The sequence below is a fragment of the Xiphophorus maculatus genome, chromosome 13 (genome assembly GCF_002775205.1).
Source record: "Xiphophorus maculatus strain JP 163 A chromosome 13, X_maculatus-5.0-male, whole genome shotgun sequence".
Lineage (NCBI taxonomy): Eukaryota > Metazoa > Chordata > Actinopteri > Cyprinodontiformes > Poeciliidae > Xiphophorus > Xiphophorus maculatus.
In genome coordinates this window covers 5,239,008-5,254,338 of record NC_036455.1, presented here as the reverse complement: position 1 = coordinate 5,254,338, position 15,331 = coordinate 5,239,008, and the positions used below count along the sequence as shown (strand labels likewise).

At 37.8% G+C, this 15,331-nt stretch overlaps 1 protein-coding gene across 1 annotated transcript in view; it reads left to right on the top strand.

Annotated features, from left to right (window-relative positions):
- The window catches only part of osbpl10 (oxysterol binding protein like 10), an 85,229-nt gene that overhangs the window by 5,335 nt on the left and 64,563 nt on the right, over positions 1-15,331 (top strand). The window contains exon 2 of the mRNA XM_014474545.2: positions 12,713-12,888. Within this exon, the coding sequence (XP_014330031.1) occupies positions 12,713-12,888 (176 nt within the window). The remainder of the gene's footprint in view (positions 1-12,712; positions 12,889-15,331) is intronic.

Sequence of the window (15,331 nt, the reverse complement as noted above, 5' to 3'; positions counted from 1 at the left end):
AATGTCTTCCAGTTCTAGTGTTAAATTTGCATTAGAATTTAAAGTTTACTGATATTTAAGAATGTGTTCTTGCATTATTATGTCATTACCATTGTATTAGTTTAAAATGGTCTCAAAACAACAATAAAACAGAGTTTTCATGCATTTCTATTCAACCCCTCTTGAGTTTATGCTTTCACTTTTGGGGTGTATCTGTTTGTAGCTCTTTTGCTTTCTATCGAAAAAGTCCTGGGTTTGAATCTTTGTACATGGAGTTTAAACATTCTCCTTGCGCATGTTTGGGTTCTCTCCTGGTACTCCTGCTTCCTGCAGAAAATGTTTTCATCAGTTGAATACTCAACGTTGTTCTTATGATTGTGCTCATACTTAGTATTTTGTCCTGTGTGTCTCTGTGTTGCCCTGTGATGGACTGGTGACCTGTACAGAGTGTACCCTGGCCTAATGACGGCTGTAAAGAGGCGCCTAATGGATCGATGTCTGTACCATCTCTGCTTATTTTAGTAATTAAAATACCTCAGGCTTAGTCAGACTGGATAGAGAGCACCTGTTACCATCAATATTGAACTCTTTTCACCTTAAAGCAACATTTTGTAACTTATAAAAATGTTTTTTACATAGTTGTTAAAACTGTCAAAATGTTGTGACAGAATAATATGAGATAATGTGTGACAAAAATTTAGCTCCACTGCCTTATCTCTCTCTCTATATATGTACGAAACAACCAATCAGAGCCAGGGGGAGGGTGTTAGCACTGTACATCATCCTCATGATTGCGCTGCTCACAGCCTCTTGCTATACTACAGCTGGTTCACCACACCAAAGGCTGCTATGAAAGCTAAGTCTAGTTAGCATGGCTATGATGGCGGCAGATAAACAGTTTTAACACATTGAGCAGCACGTACACAGGTTTGATTGACAGCACTAAGGTTGTTTTTGGAGTGATGCATTTCTGCAGATGGCATTAGTAGCTCAGAACTGTTACAGCCCACTGACAGTTTTAACAAATATGTAAAAAAAACATATTTTTTGTAGAAATTGTGTACCGTAGCTTTAAATGGCTTGTGGGAATCTTCCTAGGACTTTCTTCCAACAGTGTTTTTTTTCTTGCAACGCTTCCAAATGCACATCACACTTTTTGAAACTTATGTTGATTTTAAAGTACTGAAGGTGTTTTTATATGGAGAGTGTTTAAATGTGTATTAGGTGGAAGGATAATGGAGGCACAAAAATACTGTTTGGATCATTCGGAAAGTATAAATGGAGATCTCTTAATGAAGTAAAGAGTATTCTTGCTGATCTGAAGCATCCACTCTTTACTGCTTTTAAACTATTACCTTCAGGCTGAATGAACTGCAAAACAAAGCAAATTATTCTAGTCAGAACTTGGATAACCCCGGTGCATATTTGGGTAGCATGCATGAGAACCATCAACTGCAGAGGATGAAACTGTTGATTCTGTCTTTTTAATGTCTGCTGATAGAGATCGCGTTCTTGTTTACATTTTAGATGTTAATAATAATGTGTATATTCTTCCAGGGTTTCCTCCAGTATATTATAAGCCTGGCAGGCCACCAGGCTTTATTTGCACCCCCACCAGGCTAAGCATTGTTTACTGATTTTTAAGTTTTTTGACTTTTTAAAGACTTTATAGTTGGGATTTAAGTATTTTTATTAAAATTTTCCAATAACACATGATTACCTAGTAATATTTTAACATTTTCTGTCAACATTAAACATTTTTAAACTCATAAACATGGTAGGCTTAGCAGGTTTTCTGAGCGCAGTTTTTGTGTTGGGACTATCACATAAAAAAATTAAAAAAAACATTGAAACCTAATATAGCCTATTTATATAGCATTTATATAGCATACTTTCACATGAAGTATCTCTTATAAAAATATCACAACTGCTTTTAATTGTAAAAAATATTGTTTTAGAAGAAACAAACATTTCAGTTGCATTGTGAAAACATTTACTAGGAACTGAGCCACATCCGAGCAAAGACTTTTGCAATTGTTTAAAACATACTGTAAAGGTATTTATTTCCTTTTCCAGCGAATGTCTGGTGGCATGTTGTTTGGGCATTGCTGCAGCTCTCATAATTAAGCAGAGGATTTCTTTGGAGCAGCAGATCACAACAGTTCGCTGTAGTGTGACTCATGCAGCCTTTTTGGCTTCCCTCTCTCGCTGCCTCATCCAGTTTACACCACTCAGAGTTTTCAGAAGAAGTTTTGTGAGACTTTAATTTAAAATCCCTGCTCTGGTCGTCATGGACGCAGCTTTGAGCCAGACATAAAACATCTGAACATTGTGTTTTGTTTAGTTTTTTTTTTTTTGCAGAATGAAACCCCTTTTTCTGTTAAGTTTTTGCTGAACAGTTAACATAAATTATGCAGGATTTCCGTTCTGCAGCTTCTGTGTGATTTCTTTTTTCTTTTTGCAGTAAAATTAGTTCTTTCCTTCCCACACAGAAATAACGGAGTGTCCCGCTGTGGCAATGTACTGTAGCAGTGCTGCGGAAGAGAAGGAAGCTGAGGCTTTATGAAACTGTATATGATCTGGGCTTGATGCCAACGTATGTGAGCGGGGAAGGGTACAGAAAGGTGGAGGGAGGAGAGCAGGAAAAGCTGCTCCTTCCTCTATGTACTGACAGGGAGATGATGTACTGATCTACACCTCGATGCAGAATACCTTGGTAACTTTCTATTCCACGCACATGAAATAACTCTAATATACTTAAATGGTTTGATGTTCTGTGAAAATTTATTCTAGAGCAACTGTAACTGTGTTTTACCTGACAGATTGTGGTTATTTTAAGGCGAAAGAAGGGATTTAACAGATGGATTTCCTCTTAAGTGGTGATACGACCTGACATGTCTCAATTACAAAGAGCCTGAAGGCGATGAACCGGCTTTCTGGGAAATATTTCTTTCAGTGCATCCACCTGCGCCAGTGGCGTGGCCTCAAGACGAATAACTCTGTGGACACAAAGAGCTAACACTGTCTCAAACCTCCTGGAATTGTCATCTGAACCAAAACCTGCAGTCACATCGGGAAAAATTATCTCTTAAAATCCCTGAAGCGCCAGTTTACCTTTGGGTTGTGTAAAGGACTAAGATTAATTTACCCTTTTTTTAGGGCATAAAAAATCTGTTTTATTTTATACTGGTTGAAATGAGAGAAAAGACTTGAATAGATGTAGCTAATCAATAACAATGATCAGTGTGTAATACTAGGTCAAACCTATAAAACTATTACTTTTTTGCTAATGCTGTGGTTTTAAAAGTAATCTAATCCAGTTATAAGAAATCTGTTCCCCTATCCCACTATTGAATATATGTAACATTTCTTTGACATACAAAGATACACAGTTTGAACTAAATAAAGTTCCAGGTTCACATTTCTAATCATTTGATATTATAGCATAAGTAATATTATCTCCAGTTAACTGCTCGTCATGCACCAATACTACATGCAACGCTGCAGAAATGTTCCAGCAATTAACTAGTAATACTGTTTGTTAAACTCATGGTAAGGTATGCAGACACTCTGTCTGCCCCAGTTTATGCCAAATGTTTGGATGGCTTATCCAGCTGCGCTATTTGTGATTCGTTATTTGCAGAAAACTCGTCTATTGACGGATTTGTTTTTCATAGAGCATATCTAAAATATTTGAAAGAAAACTTGGGAATTTGAAACTGCTCTGCACAATGCTACTTGCCTTGTCAATCCAGGAGCACCATTTATTTTCCTTGGCGCTTTGACTGTACAGAGAGGAGACAAGGAATACTGTAAATGTTAGCATCTGTGGTTTCCTCTGTACGTATTAATGTATATTATATTATATTTGGTTCTTGAACTATTAAAATAGGAAGCTATGAGAATTTTTAGATGGGTATTATACACTGTATGCAGATTTGTATGTGATCTTTTAGCCTACTTCATGCTGTAAGGCAGGTTCTGTTTAAGTAATTTCTTTATTTTAACCCTCTATGGCATGGCGTTGCCCTCAGGCAACAAACCACATAGCTGTACCTCACATTGCTCCTTTATTTTATTTTTTGGGGGGCATGAATTTTGACATATTTTTGTCCAAAAAATAGTTCTTTTATGAATATAGTTTTTGTTTGATTTGTATTTCATTTCTCATAATCAGTGTAGACAATCTTGGTGTTCTAGACCAATGTTACCCTGAGGCAACAAACCCAAATCTGGTTCCAGGAGGTGTCAGAGTCCGATTTTATGATTGACATGTAATTAGGGACCACCAAGCTCCCAAAGAATGCAGGAAAATATTTCTTCCCCACAAAAATAAAAAGTCATGCCATAGAGGGTTAAAGATTTGGTAGTTTTCAGCTTTTGAAATTCAACCAAACAGCGGTTGTTCCCAGTTAATATACGATTTAATGAGCTTTTTAAAGAGGGCCGTGTTAGTTTTATAAGTTTTTGCTCTCAGGAAGTGAAATCATGTGAAGACTGATCTTTACATTTACTTTGTCTGTTTTGTCTGGTTTCATTTCCTTCATATCTAACTGGTAATTAGGCGCTGTAGTGTTTTAATCCCATGTTTTTTATTCTTTACTTAGAATGTTAAAGAGCTTAAGCTTGCATGTTAAAATATTGTGCTTATGACTGCGCTTGTCACAACAGTTTTAGGCTCATGTTTTTCCAAACAGATGAGAGGAGAAGTGGCCGTATCTGGACAGTCTGCTGGTCCCCAGGTGTTTAGCATTTAACGTTATAAACAGCTAATATCTAAAAGTGCCTGCAGCATTTAACAGTGGAAACCTGTGAAGGAGATGAGCCCAGGTTCATTTGGAGGGATTAGAGATGTTGGTCACGTTTCAGAGTGCATCATGTAGGGAAACACGGGGTGTGTGTGTGTGTGTCATGTGGCATGCAGACCTGAGTGGAGCTAATTCTGCACTGCGTGGGTGGACATTTGTTAGCATGAAGTGCTGTTGTGTAGTGTAGGAGATGTACGTCTCTGTGCAGAATCGGTATAGATACCAGGTTCTTCTGGGCGCACACTGCTGTCGGGTTGCTGGTGCTAATTCTGGTGGAAGAACAAAAGAATCACAAAACACTCAGGAGGCTCCCTTGTAAGATTTGTCGTTGATGCAAATAACTCAAGCATAGATAAGTTATAATTTATTAGATTTTTGCTTATCTGCCTTTGACACAAGATGTTCATGTATTGATTCCCGTGTGTAAAATCCAGGAGTTAAAGCAGTAAAATCTAAGTCAGCTATATGTAAAGTAAAAAATAACATGATTGAATGTAGCATAATGTCATGGGTTCCTATGAAAGTGACTGAAGAGAAGTAGCAACAACAGTTTGTATTTATATTAATTGGTAAATAATAAGTAATACCACATTTGCTGGAAGATAATTTGTTCATTTCAACTTTCAGACTAGAGCTGTGCAATACACTGATATATCAATGGTTACAATCGGGGCGTCTGCATGATATTATCGGAGGGAACACACAAAACTGTCATCGCGCCTAATCCACACGAACGCAGTCGGATCCCCAACACGCATAAACCGCACAAACCTAACCCACACAAATGCAACACACACGCACTTTACACTAAATAATAAAGACAGAAAAGCAAAGCCTACCCATGTGATCTACAGGAGGAGGAGGAGGATGGAGATTCCCAGGTTCAGGTGGTGTGACTCAGACTTCCTGAGGAGGTGAAGCGACAATGTTTGCTTTGATCAGATTTAACTGTTTAACTCTCAGTCTAGTGTGACCCTGGGGAAGAGCGCGGCAGGTGTCACGGTCGATCAGCGGAGAAGCGTCAGCGCTTCAGTTCCCGAACAAAAAAACCCATGTGAAAGCGCAGCTGGATCTCACAGAAAATAAAAAGTTCACGCAGGGTTCACTAGACCCCCTCTTGAAACTTTGTGAGGGTTAAAAGTGCGCTTATTCAGTTTTAGCTAGCTTCACTGCATTTAGCTTACAGAACGAGCGCCAAATAAAAGTTAACTGACCAGCAACATTTAGGTATAGGACGGACATGTGTCCACCCCCACAGACACACCCAGATGTGGGCTAGATATTTTTACACAAGAGACAATTTTTATTTTTTTCCACAATTTTGTAGATAGAAAAGGGGAAATCAGTAAAAAGTACAATAATTATAATTTCTTTTTTAAAATTTTACTTAAAGGAAAATCTCAAGGTACGCACAGTGCGTACAGCCGTACAGCTGCAGGCGTTGCTGGTTACAACGCCGCAACAGATCGCTTGAGTACAGATTTTTGTTTGGCTGTTACAACATGGACTCCCACCTATTTACACTTCGGGATTCGCAAATTTCCCTACTCGCAATTTTTAACTTGGAGCATATCAAAATATTCAAAAGAGAATGTGAGAAGCTGAAATATGTCGATTCTTCACAAGCTGCTGGTTTGAAAAGCAGCCAATCCAGGGAAACTTCAACTACAAATAAAACAAGAATGACATATATTGCTATAACCATCGTATTTATGACCAAAGTACTAAAATAAAGTTGTAAACCTTACAGCACAGTTTTGTCCAATTATTTAATGTCTGGCTTGATTTTTAAGAAATAATGTTACAACTAAACTTTGTGTGTTTGAACAGTTTAATTATTAAGAAAAAACAATCAATAATAGTCAAATATATAACCGATTGTTCAGGAAAGTTATCTGTATGGAGAATGTCCTTTTGTGTTATGTTGTGTAAATGTTTATCACCATCTACTGGCTCAACGTTGGTATTTTAATTTTTCTTTCCTTTTCTTTCTGCATTTTCTTCTCTTGTCTACAAGAAATTAAAAGTATTATAATTATTATTACGCTATTAATTTTCCATAGCTACTGATATAAACATTTAGGAGAGGACGATTGCTATAACCAACGTATTTATGACCAAAGTGCTAAAATAAAGTTGTAAACCTTAGAGGAGAGTTATGAAGTTGATGCAGAACGGTTGCAATAATGAATCCTGTGGAGCCTCAGCTCCTTTAGTGTAAACACAACGACGGTTGTGTGTCAGTCAGGATTTACCTGGTGGAGGTTTTGTGGCAGTGATGGAAGCTGGTGTGCAGTTTTAGGATAAACTCCATCCCTGCAGGCTTTCTGTGATTATTTGACTCTGGGTGTAGTTGATGCTGATTCGTTCTGCAGAACCGGACTGCAAAATTTTGATTGTGGCTGAGAGCTGCTTACGGTGGTAAGAAGCGGAGACAGAGTCAGGAAGCAATGGAAAATAGTTAAAATTTTGTAAAAATTCTGTCTTTCGCTGATTAAAAAGCGTTTTTCATGCACAATCTGGATTTCTGCTACTGTTTATGAAATGTGAGCTGGTATCCAATCACGTCTGTGCACATCAAAGAAGATGAAGCATTTGTAGCTCTCACAATCTCCTTTTCAAACATCTCATCACATGAAAATGAGGCTTTGATCATGCAGAATGTGAGGTTCCTGAATCTATGCCTTCTTAAGTAGTCGAGAGCATAGGGAGCACGCAGAGGATGAATCAGTCTGTTTCAAATGCACTCAGGACGGCACTCCTTTGATTAAAGCTGTGAGGTAATGCAGCTCTCCTGTGAGACTCTGTTGTTGATAAAAGGAAGAATACTTATAGAGTTAGCTCAGCGCCCTGGTCATTTTAATGTCTGTTTTGTCTTTTGACGCCCAACTCCAGGAATTCACTGCATCACAAGTTGCTGTGGACGAAAATACAGCAGAAATTCATTGGAATAAGTTCAGCGTTCAGTTATTTTGTAGTGGAAAGATCGAACTGTAGCTATTAGTAAGTGATTCAAAGTTGGTAGCAGGTGTTTTCTTTATTTTCAATTTAAAATGTCCGCCTGGATATTTTTGCTTATTTTAATTGTATGCCGTTCTTTAAATGTCCTGTCTGTAAATATATTTGCCCATTTATCCATAACAACTGGAACTTTCAATATCTAGCAAGTTATTTTCACAATTTACCGTCTATCAAAAGCGTGCCCCTCAGATTCATTTCAGTCCCTGCTACAGCGGGAGTGAAATTACCGTAATAACCTGATATTGGCTGGGAAAGCGCAACGTCTCCCCTTTTAGAAACCGTTGGAATTTTTCAGTTAGTGCAAAGTGTAGTGGAATTACAGTACTGCAAATTTGGCTGGATCACCAGCGCTTTGTTTAGGATTTAAAGGTTTAATCAAATCTCATAGAAAGTCAATGTTTCCCAGGGCCAGAAAAAGACTCAGAAAATCTCAGACTGCAGAGATAAATTTAGCAGTCGATTTAGCAGAGATCGACCGATTATAGTTTTTTGGCCAGTCACAATTACCGATCTTTAAAAATCCTGACCTGCTGATTCAGATTTTGACCGATACCATTTTTTTCTTTGTCTGAAATGTCATTAAATATAGCAAGAAAGTCACTGAGTGGGCAACAGTGGGGTGACTAATGTTAACTTTAAATGTGCAGACATGACCTGGTGGGCCGGTCTGTCAGTCAAACCTTTCTCACGGGAGAGCAGAAGAGGACAGTGGCTGATTCTTAGACCTTTCTTGAAGTAGATAAGATCGACTTCACAAGAAAGTATCGTCCAATCACTGGTCTCCCAAAATTAAGAAAATCATCACCAATAAATCGGTTCACCAATTAAAATATAGCTAGTTTTCTAAAACGATTTTTCTTTCAAATCTTTGTTATAACTGTGAAAATAGTTTTACAAGTTATCGTAGTGAGAATCTCATACAGGCCCATTTGTCTGGTTTATGCTATTATTCGGATTTTAATAAGAAGTTGTTCGTTTGCTGCAAGAGGTTTTGGAAAATTGACTTTGAGAGGCACTTTACTTGACACAAATGGATTAAATCAGACATAAAACAAAGTGGTGCAAGTTAAAAAGAGGGTAATTTATTAAACAAATGAGCTCAGGCAGCCCAAGAGTTCATTACTTGCTCAGAGTAGAAAAGCAGATATTTGAAGGAAATGCGGAGATGCTGAGAAAACCCAAACATGAGTGGGACGCTCATACTGAGATGATTGAATATTTCTGGAAACAGCTTCTCGTCGCACCACAAACTGGTAAAATGATGACTGTACATAAATTTCCTGACAGTCACTTTACTGCAGAACAAGAATCTCTGACTCTGCCCTCCGACAATGAATGTGATTCACTTCCTCGCTCTGCTCTGTTGTCCCCAGGAGCATTTTTTGAGAATTAACCACCAAACAAGTGAAGATGTAATTCTGCTGACGAGCCAGTCCTTGCAACGTCGATGGGATTGCATTAGGAAAGAGGAGCGATACTGTTAATGAGAACAAATGGTCTGACTAAGCGTTTCATACATTCTAATTATTGTTGTGATTTATTAGAATAATAAGGAAACAAAATAAGCTGTTTTTTAATGCAAATGTTAAACTGGAAATTAAATGCAGTTTTTATTAAAAATGTATATAAGGGTCACATTTGATAATATGGGATTCTGACGTTACAATAAGCAAATAAACAAAAAACAAAAAAAAAATCTGGATTTGAGTTTGTGTTTGACTTTATTGGAAAGAATAAACAGAAAATAGAAAACAGATAGTTTCCAAGCAGCATTTTTTGGACGCTACTGTGCAAATAAGCTTGTTTTGAGATGTAAAAATTGTCCTGATGAAACAAAATGACAAATTATTAGGATGCAGTCACATGGATTACAGGAAGCACCAAATCTAGCCTGCAGGTTTTTATAATCCACTCACTCAACACATCATTTCAGTCGAAGTATTCACTTGGTACTTCTTCTTCTGAATAATTTACATAATCAACCAAACAGTGGATCTATCCATCTTGCACAAAATAAGTTTTGTTGTTAACTGCTGTCAACTTTGTTTTTCCTGAATAAATGTGACCTTTTTGTTTCTTCAGAGCTCCCATAAATCTGTTTAGAGTTACTTATTTTTTATTTTATTTTGAATAACTGCATTTGGTGCCAGCATATCAATTACTGTATTGCACTTAGAAGGGTGGCAACACTTTGTCAAATCAACGTTTCGCCCTCCCTCTCTGCCGCTTGGAGATAACTCATTGAATATAGTGAAATTAAAATATTGCCCGTTCCCTTCCGCCTCCAGAAGTAAACACTTGGCTCGTTGCTGAGTCTGTGGCCTTGCAGGTTGGGTAACATCAGCCGCACTCTGACATGAGAGACTGAGTATCAAGCCCAAGGTTTTGCTCCCCGGCGTCATTCATCATGTTAAAAGTCTGCAGTGAGTTTTAGCTGCAAAAGCCAAGATTGCCTGGAGGGGTCAACGGTAAAAGGCTCCATTCTGCTGACTGAACAACAGGGTCTTGATGTTCTGTCGGGGTGGCATACATGCAGCGCGCGGGGGAGAGACAGAGAGGGGCAAACTGATGCAGGCAGATTGTTCCCTGGTTGGCTCTAGTCGACACAAGTCAGCGGCTCTGCTGACGGAAGAGGGCAAGGCTGTGGGAGGGGATCGGTTTCCAGACAGCAGGATCCACTGCTTCCTGTCAGGGAAACAAAACCAGAATGTGCCTCAGTTAGAGGATGCAGTCTGCGAGCTTATTTGTGCAGTCTTTGCCATAAATGACTTTGTGCATTATAGGAGAATTAATTACTATTTTACAGAGGTAGTTAAAACACTATTTTAAAAATTTGCTATTAAATCAAAATCTTCCACATTTAGTTGTATCTAATATTGTCTACTCTTTAAGTCAAATAAATTTAGCAAGGTTTAGATTTTCAACCTAAATGTGTGAGTTTGTGAAAAATAAACTTAGAGTGTTAATTTTGTCAAACCTCCAAGATTTGAATAAACGAGAGTTTTTAGGTTAGCACTTAAAAAAACTGAAAGAAGGAAAAGACAGGAGTGGGAACTATTTCCCAGAATGCTTAGCGGCATGTTTTTGTATCCTGAGGTGGAAATGCGTTACATTGACTCTTGTGTTATTAAAACAAGTGTTAATTTTAAGTTTGAGGATAATGTCCTGTTCACACTAAATATTTTTTAGCAGAATTAATTGTGATGATTAATAAAATTCATTATCAGATCAGAAATTTTGATCCTGCAATATGAAACAAGAATTTAAATTATTCTAAAGTAAAATAAGTAGCTATTTTAACTTAATTAGTGAGTGAAAATAATAGAGAAATGTGAGCTCTTTAATTTGGTGAATGCCGTTTTTTTTTTGCATATTGTGAAATAATTATTTGGTTTAAATTGCAGCATTAAGTTAAAACTCACAATTTAAGATTAATGAACTTAAAAAAATGTTTAGGAAACTTGTCTCTTGTTGTCAAATCAACTTCATGAACTTTAATTTTTGAGTTAAAACCAAAACAATGTAATTGTTGATTTAAATTGCATTTTTAAGGCAGCAGTTGGACTTTCATTTTCAAGTTAAACGACCTTTAAATGTTTTACAGTGTATGTCCTATTGTGTTTCCTGGACATGTTAGTATAAGTCTGTGGGCTGTACCAAAGTTATTCTTCACATTTTTTGCACAAAATCAGTTTTGCTGCTCTGCCAAGCTAGTATGTAAGCATAAAATTACCACTTTATTCTCCTGAAGTTAGGACTTTTTTCTGGTAATATCAGGACTGTATTTTCATATCGTTTAGACTTTATTGTCATACAACTTTACTCTTGCATTGTTACGACTTTATCCCTGAAATATTATGATTTTATCCTTGTAATGAGAAAAGAAAAATAAATTCTTAGCCTGATCGTTATATTTGGAAACCCAAGGAGTCCATCGGTGAAGAAAACCAAAAGTTAAATTAAATGATACAATTAATTTATTGCCCAACAATCCAGTAATTGCTTATACATCCAGTTAGCTTGACTGATGTAGCATAAACGGAGGCGACGGGCAAAGTCTTTGTTTCTGCGGGTTATACAGATGGAAACATCTAAACATTTCCCTGAAAAAACTTTGTCCCCATTGTTTTCCCTCTTCTAGCTTAACTTGGAAATAAAAACAAGAATTTGCAGAATTGTGAATGAAAACAGCAGACGGTGCAGCAATTGATGGAAAGTTTATCTGGTTGCAAAAATGATGATGCAGGTCAAACATAACGGCTTCTTACCTCAGGCCGCTGCACACGCTGGAGTGTTTCTCTAACGACCAGAACAAATCGTTAGGCGGTGCAGATCGGTCAGCTTATTGAATGTTATATCACATCCTTTCCGACCACAGGCAGTAAAATGCATCTTCCTATCTGTGTCTTATAGGTAATGTGTCTTAGTGGGTCTGAAACTTCCGGTAAGAGACGGATGAGGGAGAGATTCAGTTACATAAGAGCTCTGTTTGATTTGTTAATCACAGAAAGGAAGGTGTGGGGATCGTCCTCCAACACTCCACTTCTGGATTCTGCTAACACCATCTTAGTCAAAGCAGGTGTAAAATGTGCATCTGAGGGAGCTGTGGTTAAAAATATCCCACTTGGGAGGTGAAAAATATAAGGGTGTTGTTTCTATTTCTGCTTAATCTCACTTTCATTCATGTTCTTCCTCTCATTCCTTTTATCTTTACACTCTACCACAACTTAAAAAGTTTGTGCAGGAGGAAAATTAAAAAGTTTCACAATAATAATGTGAACATAAAGTAAAATGATAGAGATGATAACAGTAATGGTGCGTTTTCTATTTCCCTCTTGGCTCTCATTTTCTCTGGCTCATTAATCTCTTAACTCCCTTCTGTTTTTGTCTCTGTGCTCCTGCAGGTACTTTGTGTTGGATCCCGAGCTCGGCCAGCTGCAGTACTTCATCAACGAGCAGGGGAAAATCCAGAAGCCTCGAGGGTCGCTGCCCCTCATCGGTGCCTCGGTAACCACGAGCGACGAGGCGCCCTACATGTTCATCGTTCACTCCGTCAACGGGGAGCTTTACAAACTTAAAGGTATGACCTCAAACTGAGCTTGGCTGCCATGGATTACGTAGAACTGACCAAGTAAATGTGGGCCTTCGTCAAACTACAGGGCTTAAGAATCCCAAAAACTAAAGCAACTTTTTTTTTCTTCCTCCTAAATCCTGGGGAGTTTCTGCAACTTCACCATCAGTTTCAGCCTCACTGTGAATGAGAAAATTCAGGCAAACAAATTAACAGAGCAGTGCCTGCAGATGATGCACAAATAGTTTATAGCTAAAGCTAATTCACAGCTCTGACTGGTCCTTTCTACACAGCACATATTTACATTACATATATGCACACATGTGCACAAATATGTTTATGCAGCTCTGGAAAAAACTGAAAACCTCCTGGTTATTCCACCAAATACTGATTTCTGAACTCTCCCTGAGTTAAAACATTAGTATTGTTGTCTCTAAATAAATATGAACTTGGTTTCTTTGCTTTATTTGAGGTCTGAAAGCTCTGCATGTTTTTGAACATTTCAAATTTTCTGCAAATAAGTTTTTTTTCTGAAGCTTGAAGAACTCACCACTTTATTTGGTCAAGCAAATTATCCATGTGTGAAATTTGAAGGTGTTTGTGCTTCTGCCTGGTTCAAAGCCATATTTCATGTGACACATAGAGCTCTATAAGGAGCCTTAGCATGTGAAATTTCTTTTTTGTTTTTGGGTTAAAATCCATTTAGTTCAACCACCAATCACGAGAAGTGTTGAGTGTCGTACATTTTGGATGCAGTTGCTGCTATCAAGCTTCTTTATGCAGCACCTTGGATAAAGATATGCTGTCACAATAATGAAAGTATTCAAGTTCAAATGGAGAGAGCACTGATTCTAAAATTCACCCCCCAAGGAGCTCTGCATTACCTCCCAAAGACCATATCATCATCACACCAGTTTGTTACTGATGTGCTCTCCATGATATCCAGTTGGTAATGCAATCCAACAAATAGAGCATAAATAATAATCATTCTTATCTCCGTTAATATGAGGCTAACAAGGAAGTAATCTGCTTAAAAACAGATTTCTGTTTGGTAAAATGCTCCAGCAGGAGTCTGCAGCTGGTGACTGCGCTGACGGCCTCTGCTCTGTCTGTGACCTGTATTCACTGGAGCAGGAGAAACTCCTTTTTACTGTTGCGCCGTTTGAGCCGCTGGAATGCCCCTTGCAGCCTCCAGGGGAAGGATATCAGAATAACTTGGCCTATATTCCGTGAATAACTCCGTGATCCAGTGAATTGAGCTAAGTGGGGAAAATGATCCAGAAAAGTCCTGGTTCTGTTCTGTGGCTCAGTTGGAAGAGGAAGTTCCAGTTCTGGTGACTTTTTTTGTTGTTGTGAGAAATCAGAATAATACATTTTCAGTCAAGCAGAATTAAAGCTCAGATTTTGTGGAGAGACATCAGATTAGCTCTGCAATAAATAAAAAAAAATAAATATTAGCTTGTTACATTAAAACATTTCAGATAAATAAATACAGTTTATTGTCAAAAATGACCTGAGTGAATACAAAAAATGTTAACCCTTTCATGCATAGTGGTCACTGCAGTGGGCAGCTAGAAGCCATTTTCTTTAATGTGATAAATTCACACAGATCACTGAAGTGGACACTAGTGCATCATGCAGTACACTGCCAACTATTGGCCATCCACTGCAAGTGCAAGTAAATGAGGAATATCCAGTCCCTCCTTCTACTGTGCAGGTAAAAAAAATGTTATGACATCAAGTAACTCCTAAACACCAATACTTTCCAAATAACAACTTTGTATTTGGAGAAAATTACAACTGATCACCCAGAAAAAAAATCCTAGAAAAAATTTGTAAGCAAAATGTTGTTTTACAAAACATTTTTTCCCACCGTTTTTATGCGTTAAGAAAATCAAAAACAGCTTGGAAAAAATCCTAACATATAGGATTCATGCATGAAAGGGTTAAAATCTTATCAAGTAACGAACCTTTAAAAGGCATCTTTGTTGTCAAATGTTTTTTAAAAAAGTGATTTGATCAAGTTCTGCTAATCCGTGCAAGGCACCAGAGCCTGCAGGAATGAAACATGATGCTTTTAAGCTCTGAATCAGTCGAGCACAGTGCTTTTATTGTCGAACCTAATATGTGAATCTGTGGGGCTTTTTGTTTTTGTTGCAGAATAAAGATGAATAGTACTTAGAGTCTTTGTACGGCTGAGTTCTGTGATGGAAAACGAAGCTATAAATCAAATGAAGCTTCTGCCTGACACTGAGGCAGCGAGATTCTGTTCAGCAGGATGCAAACCGGCTCATCAGGAAGCCTTCAGTATGGGTCCAAATAATTAAAATGCAGTAATTTAAGTGCGAGGAGTCATTAAGTTGGATTCCCAGCTCAGCATCCAGTGAGTTATGTGGACTGGGGTGTTATCAACTTTTAATTTGAGGTTTTATTGACTTCCTTTTAGTATGGA